The sequence below is a fragment of the Myodes glareolus genome, chromosome 11, assembly GCF_982192425.1.
Source record: "Myodes glareolus chromosome 11, mMyoGla1.1, whole genome shotgun sequence".
In the NCBI taxonomy this organism is placed as follows: domain Eukaryota; kingdom Metazoa; phylum Chordata; class Mammalia; order Rodentia; family Cricetidae; genus Myodes; species Myodes glareolus.
The window spans coordinates 15,257,285-15,283,832 of record NC_142036.1 but is presented as its reverse complement, the minus strand read 5'-3'; the positions used below and the strand labels follow the sequence as shown (position 1 = coordinate 15,283,832).

Sequence of the window (26,548 nt, the reverse complement as noted above, 5' to 3'; positions counted from 1 at the left end):
TTGGGCTGTTAAAACCCTGTTTCTGGCCAAGAGGTGATGATGGTGCTTGAATTGAATCCCAGCACTTGGGAGGCAGAGGCAGGCAGATCTCTGTGAGTTGGGCCAGAGCAAGTTACAGGACAGCCAGGACTACAAAGAAAAACAAAAGAAAAGAAAAAACCAAAAACAAACAAAAACAGACGAGACAGAAGAAGGAGAGAGGAGAGTTTTAGATCAAGATCCTGTGTCAGGCAGTGGTGGTGCACGCCTTTAATTCCAGCACTTCAGAGGCAGAGGCAGGTGGATCTCTGTGAGTTTGAGGTCAGCCTGGTCTATATAGGGAGTTCCAAGTCAGGCTCCAAAGCTACAGAGAAATCCTATCTTGAAAAACAAACAAACCAAACCTAAACAAAAAGATCCTGTTTCTGGGGCTGAGGAATAGTTCAATTGGTAGAATGCTTGCTTTATACGCATCAAGTCATGACTGCACCACAGAGAGGGAGTGTGGGAAGAACACCTTATCTAAAAACATTCTGGCTTTAGTGTCTATCATGTGTTTAGCTGTTCTCCGTAGGTACTAATGTACTAAAAGTAGACCAGCAGCACACTTCTGCTGACCTCAGCTCCTCTCCAGTCTCCACATGCCCCCACTGTCAGGTGAAACAGCCCCAAACTCCCTGTAGTGACTCAAATGAGATATGTCCCCATAGGTTCCAATGTTTGAACACTTGGTTTCCAGACTGTGGTACTGCTTGGAAGTGTTATGGGATATCACTTGAAGAAGTACAATACAGTCTTTGAGGTTTTATAGCTTGAACCCACTTTCTGCTTTTCTCTCTGCTTCCTGTGTGTGATGAAATATGATCAGCCAGCCTCCTGCTTCTGCCACCATACCTTCCCTACCTGTTTTCATGTCTTCCCCATAATGATAAACTCTATCCAAAAGGAAACTTTTTCTCCTCTTGAGTTGCTTTTTGCCAGGGCATTCTTCCACAGCAACAGAAGTAACTAATACAGGTCCCCAAAGCATCACCTCACTACACTAACAAGTTCCACTAAAAAAAAAAAGTGATATTCTGGTATTAGAATTTCAGGCAGGAAAAACTCATCAGTTTACTCAACTCAATCGTTCCTTCAACCTGGGACAATTCAGAGTGGCCTTTGGCAGAATGTGTCTTCAGAACTTCTGCTTTATTGCACACATCTTCTACCCCCTTGCTTTGACTGCTCGTGTTGGCATCTGCAATCCTAAAGATCCTTTCTTGTCCTTTAAGCCACATCTACCCAGAAGATGAAACTGCCAGGGTAGAAAAGAATGTTGTTCCAAAGCTATTCTAAAGAACGAGTCCTGCTGCGGGAGTATCTTCTGCTGCTTCAGCCAATAGTCGCTGAAGCACGAGCCCACGGTGCTGTGGGAGGGTCTTCCGCTCCATCAGCCAATAGCCGCTGAAATACCAGCCCACTGGGGCGTGGTATATTTCTCTTTTAAAAAGAGCCACAGATATCGGCTCGGGCCTCTTGGTTCTGGCGCTTGGTCCCGGCTCCTGCTCCAGCGACTAGGCTCCCTTCCTGACGGTTTATGGTGTATGTAAGTTTTACCCCCCAAAATAAATAACCCCTTAAAGCATAACTGGTGTGGGATTGATTCGCCGTTAGAGTCCCCTGCATCTTACACCCACCAGCCACTCCCTCTGAGGTGCTGCTTTCCTCTCTGGCAAGTACAGCAGCTTGCACTACATGGTATTTGTGTGTCAACTGTGAGTATACACTGCTCCCTACAGAAACGTGGTTTCCATGGCATTTTATATGTATGAAAACTGTACTGAGGGACTAGGAGTTAAAACAGATTCCCCGACAGGCAGACAGATAGGGAGAGTGGTCAAGGCTAGATAATAGAGATAGTGAACATCCGTAGACTCTGCCTATGGATTGGTCCTACAAGTTTGGGATCAGACCAGGACGTTTTTACCCCAAAGTTGTGGAACTACCAGCTTCCTTGTCTTGGTTCAAACTGACCCAACCTGAGCTGTGGAAGGAAGACCTCCCTCAGAGACCCTGAAAACCCCCAGGCCTCAAGGAGAGATCAGAAGTTTAAGAAAAGACTCTAAATCAAGATGTTTGGTGATAAAATAAACGACATAGGATTGGTTTAAGAATAATGAAGCAAAGGCCAGGCAGTGGTGGCTCACACCTTTAATCCCAGTACTTGGGAAGCAGACACGAGTGTATCTCTGTGAGTTCAAGACTAGCATGGTCTTAGAGAGGGAGTTCCAGAACAGGCTACAAAGCTACAGAGAAACCCTGTCTCAAAAACAAACAAACAAAAAAACCAATCAATCAGACAAACAAAAACCCCAAAAAGAATAAAGCAAGAAATTCTAACCTTGACAGGCAATCTCAAAAGACTCTGGAGTAATTATTTAAACTGCACATTTTATACATTTTTCTGTATAGATAGCTCACAGTAAAAAAAAGAAATAAAAGAGGGGCTGAAGAGATGGCTCAGAAGTTGGGAGCACTTGTTCTTGCAGAAATCTGGATTCAGTTCTGAACACCCACATAGTAACTCACAACTGTCTGTTACTCTGATTCCAGATGCCCTCTTCTGGAATCCATGGGCACCAGGCACACATGGGTTGTATAGACATACACGTATGCAAAGCACTCATATGCATAAAATAAACAAACAGCGAGAGAGAGAGAGAGAGAGAGAGAGAGAGAGAGAGAGAGAGAGAGAGAGCAAGAGAGAGAGCAAGAGAGAGAGCAAGAGAGAGAGTCAAGCATGGTGACATACACCTTTAATCCCAGCAGGCAGATCTCTATGAGTCTTAAGCCAGTCAGGGCTACAAAGCAAATTCTAGGACAGACAGAGCTACGAAGGGATACCCTGCCTTAAAAAACTAGTTTGTGTTGATTCTAAGGAGAACCATAAGCAGAGTACCAGGGTGAGTGACTGTTTCCAAGAGCATGGCTGACAGGACTCATGGTAACCATCTAAATGCAAGATAAAATGTTTATTTTAAAATGTTGTTAATTTATTTTATGTATATGGATGCTTTGCCATTCTTAAAAGCTTCACTGTGCAAAGAGAGCAATCAACAGAAGACAGAACCTTGGGCAATGAAAGAACACCAAAGCTACCATCTGCCCTCAGGCGTTGCCTGTTTTGGATATGGCTCTCTAGCAGCTGCTGTGCCATTCACATAAAGACTACACAGAGATCTGCTTCTTTCTCTGGTGGTGCTTATATGGCAGATTGACATTTAAGTTCCAAACTGCCAAACTCCTTTTCAGATTACAGAGTTTACACTCCCACCATCAGAGGTCCTGCCTCTCCTCTCCTCGACAGAAGTTGCTATATCAATCTTTTAGCATCAGGTTTTCCAATGATTTTAGTTTGTATTCTCCTGAACATTAATGATGCTGAACACAATTCCATGTACTTAAGAGGACATTTACATATCTCCTTTGGTGAAGCATGTCCAATTTTTTTAAAAAAAAAACAGGGGTTATTTTTCCCCTAACTTAGAAGCTATTTGCAATTTACACACACAAGTAGCAAAGGGAAAATCAGTTTTCTCCAATGAAGTCTCACTTGGTATATCAACAATACTCCAGGTCAGGTCATGCCCAGGAGCAGTTGGAAAACACAAAATAAATGCCATGGGTTTTCTTGTGGCATTTTTGTCTTACTGGTTTTTTGTTTGTTTTGTGAGTATTTTAAGAGAGAGAGAGAGAAAGAGAGAGAGAGAAAGAACAAAGCTGGATGGGTATGATCTAGAAGGAGTTGGGGGAGGAGGAAAACATGATCAAAATATTGTATGAAAATTTTAAATAAAAAAGAAAATGGGTTATTTTCTTATTCAGTTTTCAGAGTTCTTTATATATTCTGTAGACAAAATATTCATCAAGCATATGATTCTCAAGTATTTCCTTCCAGACTTTGTCTCCTTTTTTCTTAATAAATATTAAGACAACTTGATATATACTAAGCAAACAAACACATAGGGCTGAAGCCAAATTCATTGGCTGAAAGATGTCTCTCATTAAAGGATGCAGAACACAACACATAGCAAAAGAGAACAAAACACAATAGGTATCCCATCGAGGTCCAGAAGAAAAGAGGAGACTAATAAAATACGTAGAGAACTTTCTAGAATTATAAATAGATGCTAATTCTCAGAATCAGTAAGTCTGACAAAGTAAAAATAAATTTATACAGCCTCACTCATAAATTGAGGATTATTTATTCCTAGATTCTTTAAATCCCAAATACCACTAAATGAAAGAGATTTCTGATTTCCTATAACACACAACACAAAGCAGGTCTAAGAGGAGCATACAGCCTGTGCAGAAACAGCAAGGGACAATATGGCATCTGAGACAAGCCTGAGACAGAAGTGACCTTGGATGGGCATCCCAGTCACATCACAGAGTTGTCACAGGGACTTGTGACATGAACTGCTGGCAAGGGGATGAAATAACAGGCTTCTAAAGGCAGACTAAACAAAAGCTTTTCAGAAGCAGGTAAATCCTGGTCTGCCCCTGCCCTCCACATCCCTGCTACAGTAGCTAAAGTCTAGAATTTTTTCTAGGTAACTATTTATCTGACAAGCATAGCTCAGTCCATGGTACCACATGAAAAGAAGATTGAGAGTCCACATTAGTAGTTACTTTCAAAAGTCAGTCTTAACATTTGTATTCCATTGATCAAAAGCGTCAGGACAAGCTGGCGAAAGGCTAGTGTTTTTATCAAATGGTGCTGGAAGAACTGGAGGTAGGTGTGTAGGTGTGTGTGTGTCTGTCTGTGTGTCTGTCTGTCTGTGTATATGTGTGTCTTATGTCTGTGTGTGTATCTGTGTGTCTGTGTGCAAAAAATGAATTTGGATTTCTACTTTATAACACACACGAAATTAACTCAAAATAGATCATAGCCTAAATATGAGCTAAACCTGTAACATTTAGAAGAAATGAGATAGAATCTACTGGTCTTGGCAACATGCTGGACATATATCAATAAAGCAGGAGCTGGTGTTCTTGATAAGGTTGGCTGAGTAGACAAGACAAAGGCTTCCAGGACTCTACCAAAGAACATTTTTTGATGGACTGTGTCCTTTCAAAACAGTAAACATCTCTGTGAGCACTTCTACTGAATAAAAGAACCTAGGATCTTCGGAATTTCACACAGAATACACAACACAGAGTAAGCCAAGTGTCTTTACAGCAGTCAAGCTACCGCCAAGACCAGACTGTCCCGTTGACCCATAGTTTGTAGAGAGCAGAACCTCCCCAGCCCTTGCTTGAGCAGCTGCTGATGGGCACGACTCCCGTCAGTTCAGCATCCTGTCGTATCCTTACGCTGCTGCTTGACATGCTTTCCTGGTTCCAGCTCACAAGGCAGAACATTTACTGTGCAATTGTTCTGTCCAGGACAGACACAGAAGTAATAAGGAAAATATTTTTAACATCTTGTTAATTTTAAAATGCATGTAAAAGTGCTTTGGAGACAATAAAGTGCTTTACAAGGCAATGCATTAGAGGATTAAATGCCAGGTGTGTATGCTATAAAATATACTAAAACATCTTTGATGTGATACTGTTGGCAGTTGGTCCTCTACACTGGATCTCAGGCTCCCTCTAATTACAAGCTCTTATAGAAGGTACAAACGTACTTTAAAAAAAAGGTTTATTTTATGTGTCTGAGTGTTTTGTCTGCCTGTACATCTGTATACCACATGAATGCAGTTCCCTCAGAGGTCAGAAGAAGGTGTGTCAGATCCCCTGGAACTGGAGTTACAGCTGGTTGTAACCTTCCATGTGGGTGCTGGAACTGAATCCAGGTCATCTGAAGGAACAGACTGTGCTCTTCTCTACTGAGTCATCTCTCCAGTCCCATAAACACACTTTTAATTTTAGTCTCAGGTCTAAATTTTGTTGCTCTTAACATTAACAATTTTATCAAGGAAAAAAAGATCAAAGGCCTATCAAAACTAGCCTTCTCCCTTTATAATATGTAAGAATATTGCTGAGTACTCCATCTATCATTCATCATCCTCAGCTTTACTATACCTCTACTCAATATATTTATGTCACTATGCCCAAAGTTCAGGTAATGGTAAATCTTAGAACTCAAAAGGATTTTCGGGGCTATTCAGATATCTCAACAGATAAGAACGCTTGCCACCAAGCCTGACAACCTGAGTTCAATCCCTGAGACCCACATGGTGGGAGCAGAGAAACTGACTCCCCAAGTCGTCCTCTGGCATTCACATGTTCACTGTAGCACATACATGAACACATACAAAATCATAAAAAATAATAAATGACTTTCAAACCTGTGTTGTTAATTCTGAATTTGTTCTGTGGCTGTTCCCTCTAGGGGTAATGTTACCTGGTACAGGGACAGTTACATAAGGACTGCTTAGATCTCACTACATTTACACAATCACATTATTTATTTATTTAGAGACAGAGTCTCACTATGTAGTCCAAGGTAGCTTAGAACTTCACTAAACAGCTGAGGATAACCTTAAACTCATAGCAATCTTCCTGCTTCTACTTCCCAGGTGGTTGAAATATAGGTATGTGCTGCCACATCTAGCTGTATCAGAAATCTTCGAGTAAGAGATGCCAGGTATGCAACAGGCCTGTAATACCAGTGCCCAGGAGGTGGGGACAAGAGAATCAGGAGGTTAAGGTCATCCTTGGCTACACAGCAAGTTTGAGGTAAGCCTGGGATACAGTGAGGCCCTGCCACAAACACAGGATAAGGATGAATGAGCGAGACAGAGATAAGATTGATTTCCTGAAACAGCTAAGAGCACTCTGCAAGACTCTGAATTTAGAGTGGACATATATGTCAGATAAGGATGTGGGAGATGCTCTTTAGACACTGGAGTATAAGGAAGAGAAATGCCCAACCTTAACATCAGGACTTCTGAGTGGCACAAGGAATATGACAGTGAAACCAATAGAATAAAATATAAACAAACAAATAAATAAATGTGGGGCTAGAGAGATGGCCTGGTGGGTAAAGCACTTGCCAATAAAGTGTGGAGGACCTGAGTTTGAATCCTCAGAAGTCACATAAACTGGCCTATGCAGAGCTAGCTGTAATCCCATGGTTCCTACAAAGAGATGGGGGCATAGATTGAAGAGTCCTGGGACTGGCTGGCCTGCTAGTCTGGTGAACAACAAAATGGAAGGTGGATGGAAAGGACCAATACCTTGCTGTGGGATAAATCTCTTGTGCACTGTAAAGATTTGTCACTCATATTGGTTTAATAAAATGCTTATTGGCCCGTAGCCAGGCAGAAAGAATATGTGGAATAACCAAACTAGAATTCTGGGGAGAGGAACCAGCCAGACGTTGAGGAAGCAAGATGAAAATGCCTTACTGAGAAAAGGTACCTAGCCACATGGTTAAACATAGACAAGAATTATGGGGTAACATAAGCTGTAAGAGCTATTTAATAATAAGCCTGGGCTAATAGGCCAAACAGTTTATAATTAATATAAGCCTCTGTATGTTTCTTTAGGACGAAACAGCTACAGAACTGGGCGGGACAGAAACTTAGAAACTTTTGTCTACAACACCTAAGGCTGTCTTCTGACTTGTAGCTACAGAAAAATACTTATGTGCAACATACACACACACACACACACACACACACACACAAACATAAATGCTTTTTAGTAAGATCATCTATAAATTATGATCCATATGTCTCTGTGGCAACCGATTTATTTGAATGCTTGATCCCCGGTAAATACTTTGGGATGGATTAGGTGTGGTCTTGTTGGAGAAGGTATGGCCTTACTAGTGAAGGCATGTCACTGGAGGTGGGCTTTGAGGTTTCAAAAGTCATTGAAAGGCCCAGTCTCGATTTCTCTGCCTCCAATTTTGGATCATGATGCAAGCTCTTAGCTAGTGCACCAGTGCCACGCCTGTCTGTCTGCTGCCATGCTCCCTACCATGGTGGTGATGGATTTAACCTCTAAAACTATAAGCAAGCCTTAAATTAAATACTTTCTTTATAAGTTGCTTTCATTATGGTGTCTCTTCACAGCAATAGAAAAGCAGCTAAGAAAAGCTCCATGGTTGCTATCTATAAAACTTATGAATACTATTGCTAACTATTATTGACTCTGTCTTCGTCCCTTCTTCCTTCTTCCTTCCCTCCCTCCCCTATTTCTCAGGCAAGTTCTCTATATGCAGATACTAGCCTCAAACTCACAAAGATCCACCTTTTTTTTCTGCCTCTCAATGCCTTGTGTACCATCATGTCTGGCTTCTTCCTCCCTCCTTCCCCCCCCCCCCTCTAGTTTTTCAAGACAAGGTTTCTCTATGTGACAGTTCTGGCTGTCCTGGAACTCACTCTGTAGATCAGGGAGACCTTAAACTAACAGAGATCCACCTGCCTCTGCCTCCCAAGTGCTGGGATTAAAGGCATGTGCCACCACTACCTGGTGCTCTCTGTCTCTCAAGACAGAGTGTTGTCTATCCTAGATCGCCTTGAACTCTTTATATAGTCAAGGATGACCCTGAACTAATGACCCTTCTGTCTTCACCTCCCCAGTGCTGAAGTTACAGGCATATATCACTATTCTTAGTTCGTGAGGCAGTGGACATGGAACCCAGAACCTCATACACGCTGGGAAATCCCTGTAACAACTGAATTATAGTACTGAACACTCTGTAGACAAAGTATATAACAGTAATTAGAACTAGATAAAAGTATATGAATATTGTCAACCTTGACAAAATAAGGTATATACTGATTAATATTTAAAAAGAGGGGAGATAAAAGAAGGGGTAGAAGGTTAGTATCCTTCTTTTACAAAGATAGAGGTCATGTGATTCAAAGAAGTTCAAAGAAGCAGAGATTTGGGGCTGGAGAGATGACTCATCAATTAAATGCACTTGTTGCTCTTTCACAGGACCTGGGTTTGGATCCCAGCACAACAGCTATCAATTGTCTAAAACTTTAGTTTTAGGGGATCCAAAGCCCTCTTCTGGTCTCCATGGGCATTAGTCACAGACATTGTGTACGTACATGCCTACATGCAGACAAATCACTTGCATACATGAGATAAAAATAAGTCTTCAGAAGAGGAGGAGGGGGCAATGGTAATTCATATTAGGTCTCCCTTATCCAAAAGTTCAAAATTCAACATTTTTTGAGTTCTAATCTAACTTTTGAATTAGAGATAGTCAACCAATGATGTTTGTGCAGTATTTCCAATCTAAAAAACTATGAAATATAAAAAAACTTTGAATAAGTGATCCTTAACCTGTACATTCACAGAGGTAAAACAAAAGCAGTAGATCATTAATAAGCTGGGAAGTTGAGAGGCAGATGTAGCCAGTGTGCAAGTCACGCAGCCAGAATACAGCCTCTCCCTCCAGACCCCACACTCTTACCAGCATCTAACTAGGCCAAACACTTGCCCAAGGTTAAATGTCTAGTTAGCTGCAGAGCAGGAGAGAACTAAACTAATCTGCTAGTCTCATAATTATTTGGAAAAGTCATTACTAAAATTTCAAAAAGGAAAAAAAGACCATGTTAAAAATTTCCCTATCTACTTGTCCTTTCCAGTATGCCAGCATTCCTAAAAAGGAAGCCTTCCATGTTTCCTTGACCAAAGCAGGTAGCCTAACTCCAGTGCTACACAGAGTGCTGAAGGAATTTCTCTTACGGCCAACTGCTCAGACATGCACACCTTCCAACAACTTTGCTATTCAATCCTGACAAAATGGTCAGAACATCAACACTGAAGAAATAAAACCAGCCTGACTAATCAATTCTTTGTTTCAGTGCTGAGAAGGTGGACTTCTGTGCTTACTGACCAGATAGCCCAGCATACCTGGAAAGTTACAAGTCAGTTAGATCCCATGTTAAAACAACAAGGTGGACAGGTCCTGAGAGACAATACTGCAGTTGTCCTCTGGCCTCTACAACAGGGGTTCTCAACCTTCTTAATGTTGCGACCTTTTAATACAGTTCCTCATGTTGTGGTGACCCCCAACATAACTATAATTTTGCTATTGTTATGAATCATAATGTAAGAATCTATATCAGACCCACGGGTTGAGAACTACTGCTCTGCAGACTCACAGACTCAGGTACACATGCTTACACATGCTCACTAATACAAGTATACCTGTATGTGACAAGTACTCAATCATACCAAAAAAAATCAATTTATGCTGTGGGACAATGATCTCACACCCTGTAAAGATTTATTAGCTATATTTTAATATAATGCCGATTGGCCAGTAGCCAGGCAGGAAGTAGAGGCGGGGCAATGAGAACAGAAGAATTCTGGGAAGAGGAAAGGCACTGTCTACAGTTGTGATCCAGATGCAGAAGAAGCAAGATAAGAATGCATTGCTTATAAAAGGTACCAAGGCACGTGGCTAAAATAGACAATAATAATGGGCTAATTTAAGATGTAAGAATTAGTTAATAATAAGCTTAAGCTAATAGGCCAACCAGTTTATAATTAATGTTGACCTCTGTGTTTCTTTGGGACTGAACTATGGAACCAGGCAGGACAGAAATCTCAGGAAACAAATTTAATTCACATGACTTACCCCATTTTCTGTGCGTTTTTCTCCAGGTACGTTTATTACATTTCTTTGAGTTCTCTGCTCTTGAGTCTGACGGCCACCTAAAGAGATGAGAAGATCAAGCTTACTGAGATAGTTCATCCAAACTCTTAACTGGATTTAGGAACACCTTGAAAATACCCATGTGTGCCTATGAGGGGGGCTTCCATAAAGGTTCAACTAAGGTGGAAAGGCCCACCCTAAATGCATGTACCACTGGGCCATGGGCTTGGGTTCTGGACTGAATAAAAAGAGGTAGAGAGTTCATGCTCTGTGTCTTGCCATCACAGCCAGGCAGAGCAGTCTTCCTACCATGGCTATTTAAACTGTAAACCAAAAGAAACTTTGCCAGCTATTTTTTCCTAGATTTTTTTGTATTTTTCATTCATGAGTACTGAACTTAATTATTTCCAGTTTTAAAAAACTTTATTATTATCATTATTGTTTTTGAGACAAGGTCTTGCTATTGAGCCGGGAACTTGCTATGCAGACTCACAGAGATCCTCCTGTATGTGTCATCACACCCAACTCTTTAATTTATGTATATGTGTCTGTTTGTGGGTTTATGCACATAAGGGCAGTACTCATAGAGGCTCTAAGAGGGCACTGGATGCCCTGGAACTGGAGTTACACACTGTTGTTAGCTGGGTGCTAGGAACTGAAATCGGGGCTTCTATAAAAGCAGTATGTGCTCTTAACCACTAAGGTATCTTTCCAGCTCTCAAAAGACCTTTGTCTTCTAAATTATTTATTTATTTATGTGTGTGTGTGCGCGCGCGCGCAAACCCCCCCCCCCCCCCCCCCGCGCACGCTCACAGAGGCCAGAAGGGGGTATTTGATCCCCTGGAGCTGGAGTTTATTGTAGTTGTGAGCCACCTGCTGCTCACGCTGGGAACTGAACTCAGGTCCTCTGGAAGAGGAGCAAGCACTGCTGAGCCATCTCTTTGGCTCTCATCTGGTTTTTCCCCCACAGAAATGAAAAAAAAATTTAATGAATACAATTACCAACCCTTCAACTTTTTCACTTATTTGCATATTTATTGAGCACAAATGTAAAATACCAAACTCAGACTTAGTACAGTTAAGAATGTTTTGCAATCAGTTTTTTATTTGTTTGTTTTTCGAGACAGGCTTTCTTTCTCTGTGTTACTCTAGCTGTCCTGGAACTTGCTCTGTAGACCAGGCTGGCCTCAAACTCACAGAGATCCGCCTGTCTATGCCTCCTGAGTTCTGGGATTAAAGGTGTGAGCTACCACTGCCCAGTGCAGTGCGCAATCAGTCTTTTCATGTGTTGCTTCTTGTATGTTAATTTTCTCTCTCTCTCACTCACATTCACACATGCACACACATACAACATAATCTATCTCAAACATGAAATTTATAATCAAGCATGAAATTGACTAGCTTTCAAAAGTGTTTTACCTTGGGGCTGGAGAGATGGCTCTGTGGTTATGAGCACTGGCTGCTCTTCTAGAAGGTCAGGGTTCAATTCCCCAGTACCCTTATGGTGTTCACAACCTTCTGTAACTACAGGCACTAGGGGATCTGACATCTTTCTGGTTCTGAGGGCACCAGGCATGTACGTGGTGCACACTCACACATGAAGGCACCAGGCACATAAGTGGTGCACAGACAGACATGCAGGCAAAACACTTCCCTTATACATAAAATAAAATAAATTTTATTTACTGCCAGGTATGGTGGGGCACATCTTTAATTTCAACACTCAGAGGCAAGGCAGGTGGATCTCTGTAAATTTAAGGCCAGTCTAGTCTACAAAGTGAGGTCAAGGACAGCTAGAGTTACACAGAGAAACCCTGTCTTGAAAAATACACAAAAAGTCCCGACGCAAAAGTTAGATAAAGAGAAACAGGTTAAATTAAATTATAAGAGCTAGTAGGGAAAGCATAAGATAAGGGTGAGCATTCATAATTAATAATAAGTCTCTGTGTCAGGATCTGGGTGCTGGTTGGTTGCCCAAAATAAGGTCTGCTACAGGTCTACAATTAACAACACCCCCTTCCTGTCCAGGCTAACATGTCCAGCTTTTCACATGTTTCACACACAGCAACCATTTGTATTAATACAGTCACTCTTGTCTGAGTCACACAAAAGGCAGTTCCAGTATGGTATGGACACTGCTAGACAACCAGCTTCCTCTACTGGACATATTTCTAGGGCAGCGCACAGAATTTCTTCTGTATCTAGAGCTGCAGAGCCCTCCGCCACACAGATATCCTGTATTCCATGGTCCCACTTCTTTATGGGCATTTATTGTGCTCCCATCAGCAGTAGTTAATGAGCCACACTGTGGGCACCTTATTTTGTATAGGTTCAGTAACAGACTGAATGTAGACCTTCTACAAGAACTGATGGGTTAAAAGGCTTTGTGCTTTTTAATTTAAGATTTATTCATTTAATGTGTGTTTTGCCTGCATGGATAGATAAATATCCTATATGTGCTTCATGCCTAAGGAGGTCAGAAGGCAACATCGGATCCCCATGAACTGCAGTTAGAGATAGTTATAAACCAAAACCACTATCTGGGTGCTCAGAATCAAACTCAGGTTCCCTGTAAGAACAGCCAGAGCTCTTAACTGGTAAAAACCATTTCTTTCTGGCCCAGTTTTATGCTTTTATTTATGTATATATGCTTGTATGTATGTACATATTTATTTATTTTGAGATAGTGTCTCTTGCTTTTCTATCAAACACTTTTTTCTTATAAAATTCTAAGACTTCTTACATGGAAATAAAAATATACTCACCCATAAGAGTTATCCATGTAGTCAGGATTTACAGGCCATCAGTTTTTCTTTTTCTTTCTTTTTTCTTGTTTGTTTTTAGAACTGGAACTCACTATGTAGCATTGACTGGCTTGGAGCTCAGAGATCTATCTGTCTCCGCCTCCTGAATGCTGAGATTAAAGGTGTGTACTATCATGCCTGGCTTTGTTTTTGTTTTAAATAGCATACTTACTGGTCTTGTCTTTGGTAGTATGATGTTACACTGAAAAAGGCTTGTTCCACTCTAAAATCAGAATTTTCTCATAGCCTTTTCCCTTATTCAAGGTTTTATTTTAAAATCTTGATGTTTGACCTATGTGGTATTTACTAAAATTAATCTCTTCACACATTGCATGTTTACACATTATCATATCTGAATGCATTATCTTACCAACTTGGTGTCCTGAAAGAAAGTAAGAGCCTGTGCCTATGGGTTGTAACATACTCAAATCTGCAATTGTAGAGGTCAAAGGCACATGAAATACACATTCTCTCTCCCAGCAATTTTGAGTGAAGAAAGAAAATGTGTGAATAATTTTTATAAAATTAACTAGTATGATAAAATATGCGAATGAAGAAAACATTTATCTACCTTGTTCAGGGCTCTCAGCCGGAGAGTCCTCATGTCGAAGAAAAAATTTCACTTCTTCCCTGCGAGGTCCCCACTTCTGCAGGTGCTCATACATCATATGGTCATAGGGAATGGGGCGTTCTAGGAGAAAGACTACAGTTTACTCCAGAAACAATACAAGGACACTAATCAGAGCACGAATGCACAAACACACATACTAGAATCCAGGAACATTACAAGCACCATATTTTATGTTAATGAACAAAAGTAAAATGAATGAGAAGTCAAAAACAATGAGGCAACATACAAACACAATACTACAAGTCAAAGTAAATTTCCAGTGTCCAATAGGGAACAATGAAAACACATCTTTAAATATAGTTACTTATTACAAAGCAGTATACCTTGCATCCTTCAAAGAAATGAAGCAAACTATCTATATTATTTTATTTATTAAAATACTACACATGGCAATAGATGTCCAAAGGTCCACTAGAGCACTTCCTGCAGAGGCAGCTAGATTATTAACCTGGTAAGTGTTGATCTCTGCAAGTGCTGGCAGTTTAAATTCTATTTCAAATATTTTTTTTAGAATATTAGATTGATTTATTTTATTGTAAGTGTTTTGCCTGCATGTATGTCTGTGTACCACATATGTGCATGCCCTCAGAGGCCAGAAGAGTGCATCAGATCTGGAACTGAATTTACTGGCAGTTGTGATACACCATGTGAGTGCTGGGAATTGAACTGGCTCCTCTTGAAGAACAGCCAGTACTCTTAACTGTTAAGCCATCTTTCCAGCCACTCAAATATTTTTTAAAGAAGCAAAACTTATTAACAGAATGTTCTTTTATTAATCCCTTGACTGGTAAAAAACACTAACATGGCTGTTGCATTTTCCTGTTTATAATGTGTTCTACTTCTCTTCTCTACAATAGTATTAGAATTCTATAATAGTAATAGAGGTGCTATTTCAGGTACTTCTGGGACAACTAAAAAGCAAACAATAATAGAAGTAATGACCACTTACTTCGTAAAAAACAGACTGAATATACATTTTTGGATCTTTGGACTTTATTTATTTATTTATTTACTTACTTACTTACTTAGAGACAAATCTCACCATGTGGCTTTGGCTGGCCTAAAAACTCACTATGTAAATCAGTCTGCCTCAACTTGAGTGGTGGTGGTGGTGGTGATGGCAGTGCACACCTTTAATGACAGCACTCAGAAGGCAGGAGACGGGTTGATTTCTATAAGTTCAAGACCAGCCTGGAATATAGATCAAGTTCCAGGACAGCCAAGGCTATACAGTGAAACCCTGTCTCAAAATACCAACCCCCATCCCCCAAAAAATCCACCTGCCTCTGCCTTCTAAGGGCTTAGATTATTATTTCTGCACTGCTGGAAACTGAACCCAGAGACTCACATATGCTAGACTACTACTGTGCCTGTGTGCATACATGTGTGCAGCCAGAGAACAGCCTTGAGTGCCATTCTCTGTGCACTGGGTGTATTATTTTTGTTGGTTGTTGTTGTTGTTATGAGATAGGGTCTCTATGATGATGATGATGATGATGATGATGATGATAAGATAAGGTCTCTCCCTTGTCTAGAGCTTGCCCAATAGGCTAGGTTAATAAGCCAGTGAGCCAGGGACCTGTGTCCACCACCATGATCATAAACACAAACGATTACACCAGGATTTGTCCACTTTTTCTTTGTTTTGTTTTTTGTCTTTATGAAACAGGGTCTCATTGATTTCTTTCTAAAACAGCCCTGGATAGTCCACCACCGTGTAGAAAAGGATGGTCTTAAACCTACATCCATCTTCCTACATCTGCTTTCCTGCCATCTCTGCACTTCTAGGGCTGGGATTATAAGGACGCACCTCCATGACTGGCTCTGAAGTTCTTGATACTCAGGTTACTAGTTCTAGGATGATTATGTGTACTGACAACTGACTTTTAATTTTGTTAGTCTTTTTTAAACTAGAGTTTGGTTCCCAGTTGGGTTGCTCACAACTGCCTCTAATTCCAGTTCCAGGGAGTCATGGGCCATCTTCTGGCCTCATTGGGTACTGCATTCATGTATACAAACCCATATACAGACATACAAGTACATGAAATTAAGAATAAAAAATAGCTGGGCATAGTGGTGCATGATTTATCCAAAATTTGGGAGGTAGAAACAGGTGGATCTCTAAGTTTGAGGCCAGCCTGGTCTACAGAGTGAGTTCCAGAATAAGGTTACACAGAAAAACCTTGCCTTGAAAAATGAAAACAAAAAAACATTTTTTTTAAAAAAAAAAAACATATAAGTACCTGTAAGTTTTTTCAAATTTTAGGTCATACTTTTTGTTTTATTTTTTGAGATAGAATCTCCCCACGTTGCCCAAACTAGTCTTGAATTTACAGGCTCAAGAGAGGTCCCCATCCCCTTCCCCTGCCTTGTCCTGACTAAGCTAGGGCTACTATGTCTGGCTAGTTTTGAGGTTTGTATACAATAATTCATTCTCTTTTACAAGATAAAAAACAGATTCTCTTATGTTCTTTCTAAAAATTTAAAGCATTTTAAAGTATTGATCTTAATGGATTTATTTCTATATATGGAATAAAGATCTGGCTTTATGTTTTCCTACTTGAATAATCAATCATCCCAGGGTCATTCAACTACTATTAGTACTGTATAGTAAGGACAGCAAACCTAGTAATTTAATTCTCATCACAAAGCTGAGTTTCAAAAAAAAATATCTTACATTTCTTGACCCTTTGCTCTCAACATGTATTTTATCAGCAATTTGTTAAGATCTTTTTTCAAAAGTAAGATTTTTGCCTAAAGTCCTACTTACTTATATATACATTTGGGGAAACCTCATACCTCTGTGTACTGACTTTTCTGTCTGTTGTGGTTTGAATAACAGCCCCATAGCTAGGCATGGTGGTGCACGTCTTTAATCCCTGCACTTGGGAGGCAGAGGCAGGAAGACCTCTGAGTGTGAGGTCAGCCTGGTTGGCAGAGTGAGTTACAGGATAGCCAGAGCTACATGGAGAGACCTTGTTTCAAACAAACAAACAAACAACTCATAGGCTCATATAGGGGTGTCCTGTTGGAGAAGGTATGTCAATGGGGGTGGGCTTTGAATGTTCAAAAGCCTGTTTCTTTCTCCCTACCTGGAGCTAAGGATTAGTTTTCAGCTACTGCTACAGAGCCATACTTCCTGGCATGATAATAGACTAGCATCTGTAAGCAAGCCCGAAATTAAATGCTTTCTAAGACTTGCATTGGTCACAATGTCTCTTCATAGCAATAGAACAGTGACTAAGAAACTGTCCATGAACTTGACTGTGAGATCTGTTTTCATAAACCCTGTGTTCTTCAATGATACTTCTAGGTCTTACCATATTGGCCTTAAGCACTGCAATTTATTCCTCCACAGTTCAGTTTTTTGTTTTTTGTACTGAGGACTGAACTCTAACACTGAGCTCATATTCATACAACCTAGGCTTTCTGTTTCACACACATTTTTATCTTTTTTTCAAGATTTTTAAAAATGTGCACGTGTGTATGTCCGTGTGTAGGTATGTCCAGGTGTATTCAGACACCCATTGAGGGTGTCAGAAAAAGGTGCAGGATCCCCTAGAGCTAGAATTAAAAGGAAGTTGTAAGCAGCCTAACATGGGTGCTAGGAACTGAACTCTGGTCCTCTACAAAAGTAGCAAGCAGTTTTGAGTACCGAGCAATCTCCCCAGTTTCTACATCATCTCTCTTAAAAATGTTGTATTCTGAAATATTAATAATTTTAGATTATTAGAAAAATGGGCATGTGGCATGTCTGTAAGTCCATCACTTGGAAGGCAGAGGCAGGAAGATGGCAAGTTTGAAGCTGGCCTTAAGGCTAGGTAGTCTCAGGCCAGCCTGGGCTACCTAGTGAGATACTGCTTCCAAAATTTACTTCACTATACTAGAGAAATTCCCAAGACAGTACTATATATCCTTACCTGAGTTTCTCTAATGTGTAGTTGTCAAAACCACACAGTTTACACTGGCAGGCCACTGGTGGATTACAGGCTTTATTTGGATTTCACCAGGTTTTCACTAATGCCCTTTTCTGTCCCAGGATCTCATCCATGAAAGTATATTTAATTGCATTAACTTCTAGGCCTCCTCTGTCCTGTAACTGTTTCTTAGTTTTTTTTAATTTTCTTTTATTTATTATGTATACAATATTCTGTTTTGTGTGTATGCCTGTAAGCCAGAAGAGGGCACCAGACCTCATTACAGATGGTTGTGAGCCACCATGTGGTCGCTGGGAATTGAACTCAGGACCTTTGGAAGAGCAGGCAATGCTCTTAACCTCTGAGCCATCTCTTCAGCCCCATGTTTCTTAGTTTTTTATGATTATGATAATTCTGAGAATTGGACAGGTATTTTGTAGGATGATCCTAATTTGCATTTGTCTAATGTTTTAATAGGTCACATGTTTTTTGGGGGGAGATGTGGAGACTAAGGTGTACACCTCTTCTGCCTCTTGGTTCTAACAGGTGTGCACTTCTACAGTTCAGAGCCAATTGTGAGTTTCACTACAGGCTTTTGAAAGGGGTCATGTATTGAATTGGGGAAAATCCATTCTACTCAAGTGGTAATTAAATGGTAACACTGATGTTCTATGCAGCCGACAGACCAAGTGAATTCTCCTCTATAAACAGATGTTTACAATATCACATAACTTTTCAACTTTCTGCTGAAATGGATTAGCTGATATTTTATTTTGGATTTCTCATCTTTGTACAAAATAAGGGGGCTGGAGATGCAGTTCAGTTGGTAGAATGTTTGCCTAGCTCATGGGAAGCCCTGGGTTCTGTCCTACACTGCAGAGGCAGCACTAAAGTGAAGGAAGTTCAAGGTCAGTCTCTGCTACACAGGGAGTCTGAAGCCTACCTGGGCTATGTGAGACACTGCATCAACACACTCAAGCTAAGATTAGCCTACATTCTCCTTGCACTCCTGTTCAGTTTTGGTGTAGAATTTATACTTGTCTCATAAAATAAATTAAGTGGTCATCTTTTCCTATTTGATTTTCTTATTATCAAATGGGGATGATTTGTTTTCTGAAGGTATGAAAGTCGGGGAAAATTACAGGGACATGGGAAGGGAAAGGAGCTTCCCACCTCAGAGTCTAGCTGAAGTCCCTCAACAGATAAGAAAGAAGAATCACAGCAAATGAACATCTGTAATGAAGGGTCCACACAGAGATGGTGCTTTTCATACAGTTTACATTAAAATGCCAACCAATCAGACTTATGACCTGAATGTAAATGATTCTGGGAAGGGTCATATTCCTCTTTGAACATTTTCTGGGAATCTCAAGATTACTAACATGATTACATTTAAAAACGGCCTATCTTCCTGCTTGCAGTGACCAAGAGTTTAACCAAATCACCTGTAATCCTGTCAGGAGACCCTCAGGAACTAGCCAGTGATCTCACTTAGGTTTCCTAGCAACCCTTTTAAGATAACAGCATCTGGCAGTGTGTGGTGGCACATGTCTTTAATCCCAGAACTCAGGAGGTAGAGGCAGGAAGAGCTATATGAGTTCCAGGCCAAGGAAGATTACAAAGTATAAGACCCTGTCTCAAAATGGCAACAAAACAAGATAATAGCTTCAAAACCCACACAAAGTGTAAAAATGACTACTGTAAAGACAACGAAATATGATTCTCAGAGAAGACCACACTTAAACTTCCAGGGGATGCCTTCCTCCTGAGCACTGTTCTTTCTCTTAACCCTAGTACTTAAAATCTGTACTAAAGTATATTTAACAAATTTTACCTTGGTTTGATAAGAAATTCTTTTCTGTGTTGATGCCAAGGATTCAATTTTATCCAAGTCCTTAAAAAGATATGGGACCCCCCCCCCCAAGACTGTAAAGTAACAGTGTGGAGCTACTGTCCCCTATCCCAATCACCCTTAAAAACATCTTTGGAGGGTAAGAACAATCTAAACTCAATCTTATTTTATGTTCATGTTTCCTTTTGCTTTACTCATTTCGAGCAAAGGCAATATCACAATCTATTATTTTCTTTTCAAAGTGTATATACTCACCACCAGTTAATTTATTACCTGGCTCCTCCTAGAATATAGGTTCCATAGGAATGTGAATCTTGGCTCTGACTGACTAATAGTCCCCTTCAAAGAATAAAGACTGTACCTAGTATGTATCAGGTGCTTACTAAAATTCTGTGAGATGATAGTTTATCTAACATAAACTTCACTGCCCAGTTCATAGACTGCACTGGTGTCTTAAACCTCTTCTGTGTTGTGGGTACGTTTCCTTTCATATCATCTATTCCTTTCACTGTTCACATGCTTAACCTCGAACCTTCATCTATTTAACTCTAGCTTTACTGATTCCCACATTTCTTCATTCCTGTCCATCTAACCCCTCAGATTTTCTTGCCCTAGCTTCCTAAGTTGGGTACTTTAGTTTGTTTTAGTATTATAGTCATTATTATTATTATTTCTTCTTACCATCATCATTAATGTTTTGGATGTTGAGACAGTGTGTCACTTTGTAGCTCAGATTGCCTTTAGCCCCATGATCCTCCTGCTTCAGTCTTCTAAGTGCTCAGGTTATAGGTGGGTAACACCATTCTTTAGTTTACTTTAAATTGCCTGTTTTTATTTATTTTTGAAAATATGTATTTATTTGATGTGTATGAATCTTTGCTTATATGTATGTATACTACTACTTATGTACCTGGTATCCTTTGAGGCCAAAAGAGGGCACTGGATCCACTGAAACCTGAATGATAGAGGTTGTGAGTCACTGTGTGTGTGTGCTGGGAACCAAATCTGTGTCCTTTGTACTTAAAAGAAGTTAAGTGTTTTATTGGGCTATCACTCTAGCCCAGAATTTATTATTTTTAAAATAAAATTACTCTAAGTAACCCTATAAGCTACAGCACACTGCACATAATTTATTTTTTGAACCATCTGACAGAAGTTGTTGTCTCAACAACTTAAGTGAGCAACTTAAATAGGTTAAGTAGGAAAGCTCTGCCTTACTTAACCAATACCCAGGGTATAGATAGATAGCTATGGTCCTATCTTGAATGAAATGAAATCTATGTGTGCTTATTAGTCCAAGCTTAACTCAGAATTGAGTATATTAAAAAAAAACAAGTACAAATTGAACATTAAAAAAAGTAAATTTCACATCATACTTTTAATTTCCAAAGTGGCATTTTTATATATATATATATAAGTCCATAAACAGAGTTTTAAAAATATTTGCCCTGTCTGGGCGGTGGTAGCAAACACCTTTAATCCCTTTAATATGCATTTAGGAGGGAGAAGCAGATGGATCTCTGTTGAGTTCAAGGCCAGTATGGTTTACCCAGAGCCAGTTCCAGGACAGCCAGAGCTGTTATACAGAGAAACCCTGTCTCAACTACTCTCCCCCAAACAATACTTGATTGTCTCTAAGAATTCTTTAAACATTTTGATTTGGACATTTATCTTTTTATCATCCTAAACTCAATATGGCCCAACTGATCATTCTCTTAGTATCCATTCCTCGGTTATCAGGCTTTTTTCCACTCTGAGCATTGTTTTCATAATATCGTTCCCTATTTAATATCTGCACAACTTCTTTCCAGCTCTCTAGGTACTGGGACCTCACATGAGGGGGTCTGAGACCTTCTTTCTAAATTCAGTTACTTCTTTATTTTAATTTTTACTTTTTTTTTTTTAAAGATGGGGTTTCAGGTAGCCTAGCCCGGCTGCACACTCACTATGTAGAAGAGCATAACCTTCAACTCCTGATCCTTCACCTTGAGTGCTAGAATTATAGGATACGGACATGCACCAACATGCCCAGCTTTGAAGAATTTCCTGCGTTCTGCAATCATTATATTTGAGAATTTTCTCTGTCTGCTTGCTAACAAGTCTTTCAATATAAGGGACAGGGTCTTACTAGTCTCAGTTTAGTACTATTCGCAGAGGACTTACTATTTACACTACATACTGTCTTCCTGATACTATTAGAAGGGAAAAGAGTTGTTGGACAGAAGTTGAGGTATATAGCTCAGTGGCAGAGTGTGTACTGGGTTCCATCCCCAGAACCACAAAATACAACATAATGCACATAAAAATAAAAACATTAAGAAGAGCTGCTGATGGGTCAACAAGGTAGCTCAGCTGGTAAAGGTACTTGCTACCAAGCCTGATTTTAGTCCACAGAACCTCTATTCTACAGTTATTCTACAGGGGTGATAAAACTCACCCCTGAAAGTTGTCCTCTGACCTCACAAGCATGTTGTGGCACACTCGCCCACACTCGCCACTAGTCACAGGTTACAGAACCTTAACCCCTATTCTACAGTTGTTTTTCTTGTCATTACTCAGCTCCTTCCTACTAAAAATAACTGGGAGCCACAGCAATGTTTTCATTTGAGCACACTGAGTTGTATGTAGCCACCATGGATAGTTTAACATACCACTTCCCCTCCACACTTCGGCCAGGTGGCAACTGCCCTCTCCAGGTTCCTTGCAGAATTCTACAACATCTCGACAGGTGGTTTCTGGTGTTATAGGAACTTCTGTTAAAATCTGTTCATTGTTGCTCAAGAACACGGTTAATATCATCTGTGAGAGAAAAGATTAGAATCACAGTTTAGATTCCTCATTTAAAGAGCTCATTATTTTTAACTGTTTATGTTAGCAAACACAGTCGCCGGGCTGAGGGGTGGCTTAGCAGTTAAGCACACTTGATTTTCTTGCAGAGGACCTAGATTTGATTTCCAGGACACACATGTCAGTTTACATCTGTTCACAACTCCAGACCCAGGGGATTCAATCTGGGCCTTCTTCTGACCTCTTTGGGCACCACGCATGTGTGCAGTACACAGATAGGCATATAAGCAGAACACTCATATACACACTCTCACACATAAAATAAAATTAAAACTCTCAAAAAAAAATCACATTCCAGACTGTTGATAAAAGGCACTTTCTGTCAAGTACAATGACCTGAGTTCAATCCCATGTTTAATATGGAGGACTACATGGTGGAAGAACAGATTTTCCAAAATTGTCCTCCAACCTCCATATGTACGCATGGCATACACACACACACACACACACACACACACACACACACACACACTCTAAAAAGTAGGAACTGGTCTGGGGAGATAGATTAGTCAATAAAATGCTTGCCTTGTAAACACAAGGACCTGAATTAGATACTCAGAACCCACATAAATAACCAGGACATGGTGGCATATTTGTAATCCCAGCACTAAGGAGGCAATACTCCTGGAATACTGGGACTTGCTGGCCAAACAACAGACAGTGCTTCAAAACCAAGGTGGGCCAGGTGTATTGGCACATGCCTTTATTCTCTGGAGGAATTCCAGGACAGTTAGGGCTGCATAGGGAAATCTTGTCTCAAAACAAACTAAAAAAATTGGACAACATCCCAAGAGGAACACCCTCTGACCTGCCTACACACACACACACACACACACACACACACACACACACGCAATCCCACACATGAAGATATTTCATACACACATACAAAGGCACCATGCACCCAGACATATGAACATACTCATCATAAATATATAAAGGCCAGGTGGTGGTGCCAGCACTCAGGAGGCAGAGGCAGGTGGATCTCTGTGAGTTTGAGGCCAGCCTGGTCTACAGGAACTAGTTCCAGGACAGGCTACAAAGCTACAGAGAAATCCTACCTATCTCGAAAAAACAAAAACAAACAAACAAACAAATAAAAAACCAAAATCAAACAAAAAAATACATAGGCGCGTGAACCCACACATATGTACATGTACGCAGACATAAAAATAAGAGCATATCTATAATCAAGAGACAAGTACTAATAAATGTTTGCGAAGATGTGAAAAAACAGGAAATCTGTACATTCATGGTGGAAATGTACAATGGTACAGCCATTCTGAATAACAATGCAGCAGCAGTTTCTTACAATACAAGGCACAGATTAATGACATGGCCTAGCAATACCACCTCTCAGTACCCATTGAGAGGAGTAATATCTGTCTGCACAAAGAATTCCATAGAAATCTCAAGGCAGCTTTGTTCATTCATAATAACCAAAGAAGAAACAACTCAAATGTCTGCCAACTGACCACCAACAAGAAAATGTGGTCTACCACACAACAGACAATCATGGGTGAATTCTGAACACATTATATAAATGGAAGAGGTCAGAAACAAAAACCAAAACAAAAACATACATAGTATATGATTCTGTTTATGTCCGCAACAGTCAAACCTATTGAGGGACTCAATAGTGACAGAAAAGTTCTAAAGTGATTAGATTGTGGCAATGGTTCCAGAGCTTTGTATATTTGCTGAAGATTGTAGAATTGTTCACTTAAAATAGGCATTATTTACTTGTCTATTTGTTTACTTATTTGTTTTTGAGATAGGTTCTCACTATGTAGACCAGGTTGGCTTCAAACTCCCAGAGATCCATCTGCTGGGATTAACGGCTACACTATCTGGCCTAAAATAGGCTAAATTTACAGCATACAAACTGTACCTCAGAAAGCTGCTTTTACAAAGTAGGCTCTATACAACTTTAAGAAAAGGCAATCAATTCTTATGTAGCACAAACCCTCAGATGAGACACTCAAGCTCTCTCCTTAGCTGTGTGCTGATTTTGCTGCCACTGCTGGAAAAGGCTTTATTTCTCATTCTCAATTCTCAGAGTTAGAATATCAGTAACTCTGGGAATATCCTTTTAAGGCAAGGGCTCTGACTCTGTTCAGGCACAGTTTTAGACTCCTCCTACTTCCACTTCCTAGTGGAAAAGAAATTGTGGACTAGCACAGATAACTGATATGAAGACAAAAGAAAATAAAATAAAATTTAGTAGCTTACTGCGTAGGTAATAAGTAAGGAGCTTATAGAAGTCATAGAACATATCTACCAAATTAGGGATGAACAGCCTGTTGTAAAAATAAATCTGCTGGCCTGGTCTGTCACCTGGGTACCCTGTCCCCCTTTAAGAGACAAGCCCCGCCCACTCCAAATCCCCCCACCTACCCCCACCTCCAGCACACATTCGCACTCCCTTCCTCCCTCCCTCTCTCCCTCTTTCTCCCTCTCACTTTCTCCCTATCTCTCCCTCTACTGAAGAGGTTAACTACTGCCTCACTCCCTTCTCCCTTTCCCCACTTCTCTCTCCCTTCTCTTTCCTCTTTTTCTGTCCCCTTCTCTCTCTCCCCCTCCCCTCCATAACTCCTCACTTTATGCCATTCTCAATACCCACTAAATAAACTCTATGCTCAAGCTCTCTCCACATGGCATATCTGTCTCTCACCTGCCAGGGTCGTATGGCTATCAATGATAACACAGCCGTCAGCTTTTCCATGTGCCAGAGGGCTGACTCTAAGCTCCTTCTAGGTCTGACATGCTATGATTCTATGTACTGATTTAAAACCTCAGAAATGTAGACTGGAGAGATGATTCAGCAGTTAAGGGCACTTGCTGCTCTCACAGAAGATCTAGATTAAATTCCTAGCATCCACAGGGCATTTAACAAGTGTTTAACTCCAGTTCCAGGATATGATACCCTCTTCTGGTCTCTGAAGTTTCCTGCATATACAGTACGTACACACACACACACACACACACACACACACACACGAAGGCAAACACTCATCATAAACATAAATAATAATTTTTTAAAAAAGAAAAAGACAAACAAAAACCACCCTCGGTCTCTGGGCATATCACCACTGTTACTACTGAAACCTAAGGCAGCACCTCTGCTCAGGCTTAGATCTTTGTGCACTCTTCCTTGTCCACACATAACTTTGTCTACACACACACCGCTCTGATACCAAATCATGCTCTTCATTCCCCTATTCTAGTCACACTGGCCTTTTCACTCTTTCATCCGGCAGGTCATCTGCTGTTTGGTTAGGGCACTCCACACTCCACTCAGCTACTCACAGCTGGAACAGCCTCTTCTTTCAGCACTTAACAGAGAAGCTTTCCCTAACCGACCTATCTAAAGACCTCTTACCTGTCTCTTACATGACACAGGGAGCTGTTCAATTGCTTATTCCCTGTTTCCTGAAAGCAGGGATCCTGGTCAGTCTTCAGCTGTGTCATTAGTACCAGAATCAGAACCAGGCACAAAGTATGAACTACGTAAGTCCCAATTGTATGATGCCTTTTCATCTTCAAGGCTTCTTCACAAAGGACAAGAGAATCTTTAGCCCTTTACCTACTGAGTTACTCCACATAATAGAAGGAAAGTATCAGGGTGAAAGTCGGAAGACATGATTAACTAAAGAACATAATTCTTGGCAGATTCCCTCAAACCTAGACATCTGGAGACCTCTAGTCAAATTCCATCTTCCCACAAGGTGGCACTGCATGGCAAGAGGGCGCAATTACACATTTGGAATAACTCTGAAGTTAAGTCAGGTGTGGTGATGGCATTCAGCAAGTTAAAGCAGGAGGATCAGGAGTTCAGGGCTGGCTCCAGCTACATAGAGAATTTGCGTACAGTCTAGCCTACATGAGACCCATTTCAACTTT

The 26,548-nt window shown here is 40.5% G+C and overlaps 1 protein-coding gene across 5 annotated transcripts in view; it reads right to left on the bottom strand.

Moving 5' to 3' along the window:
* Positions 1-26,548, bottom strand: part of Ppp1r13b (protein phosphatase 1 regulatory subunit 13B) — a 90,351-nt gene that overhangs the window by 25,859 nt on the left and 37,944 nt on the right. For all 5 annotated transcript variants that reach the window (XM_085697986.2, XM_085697983.2, XM_085697984.2 and 2 more), the window contains exons 2-4: positions 22,450-22,597; positions 13,970-14,089; positions 10,577-10,653 (exon numbers count right to left, since the gene is read on the bottom strand). In XM_085697986.2, the coding sequence (XP_085554112.1) occupies positions 10,577-10,653; positions 13,970-14,089; positions 22,450-22,597 (345 nt within the window). The remainder of the gene's footprint in view (positions 1-10,576; positions 10,654-13,969; positions 14,090-22,449; positions 22,598-26,548) is intronic.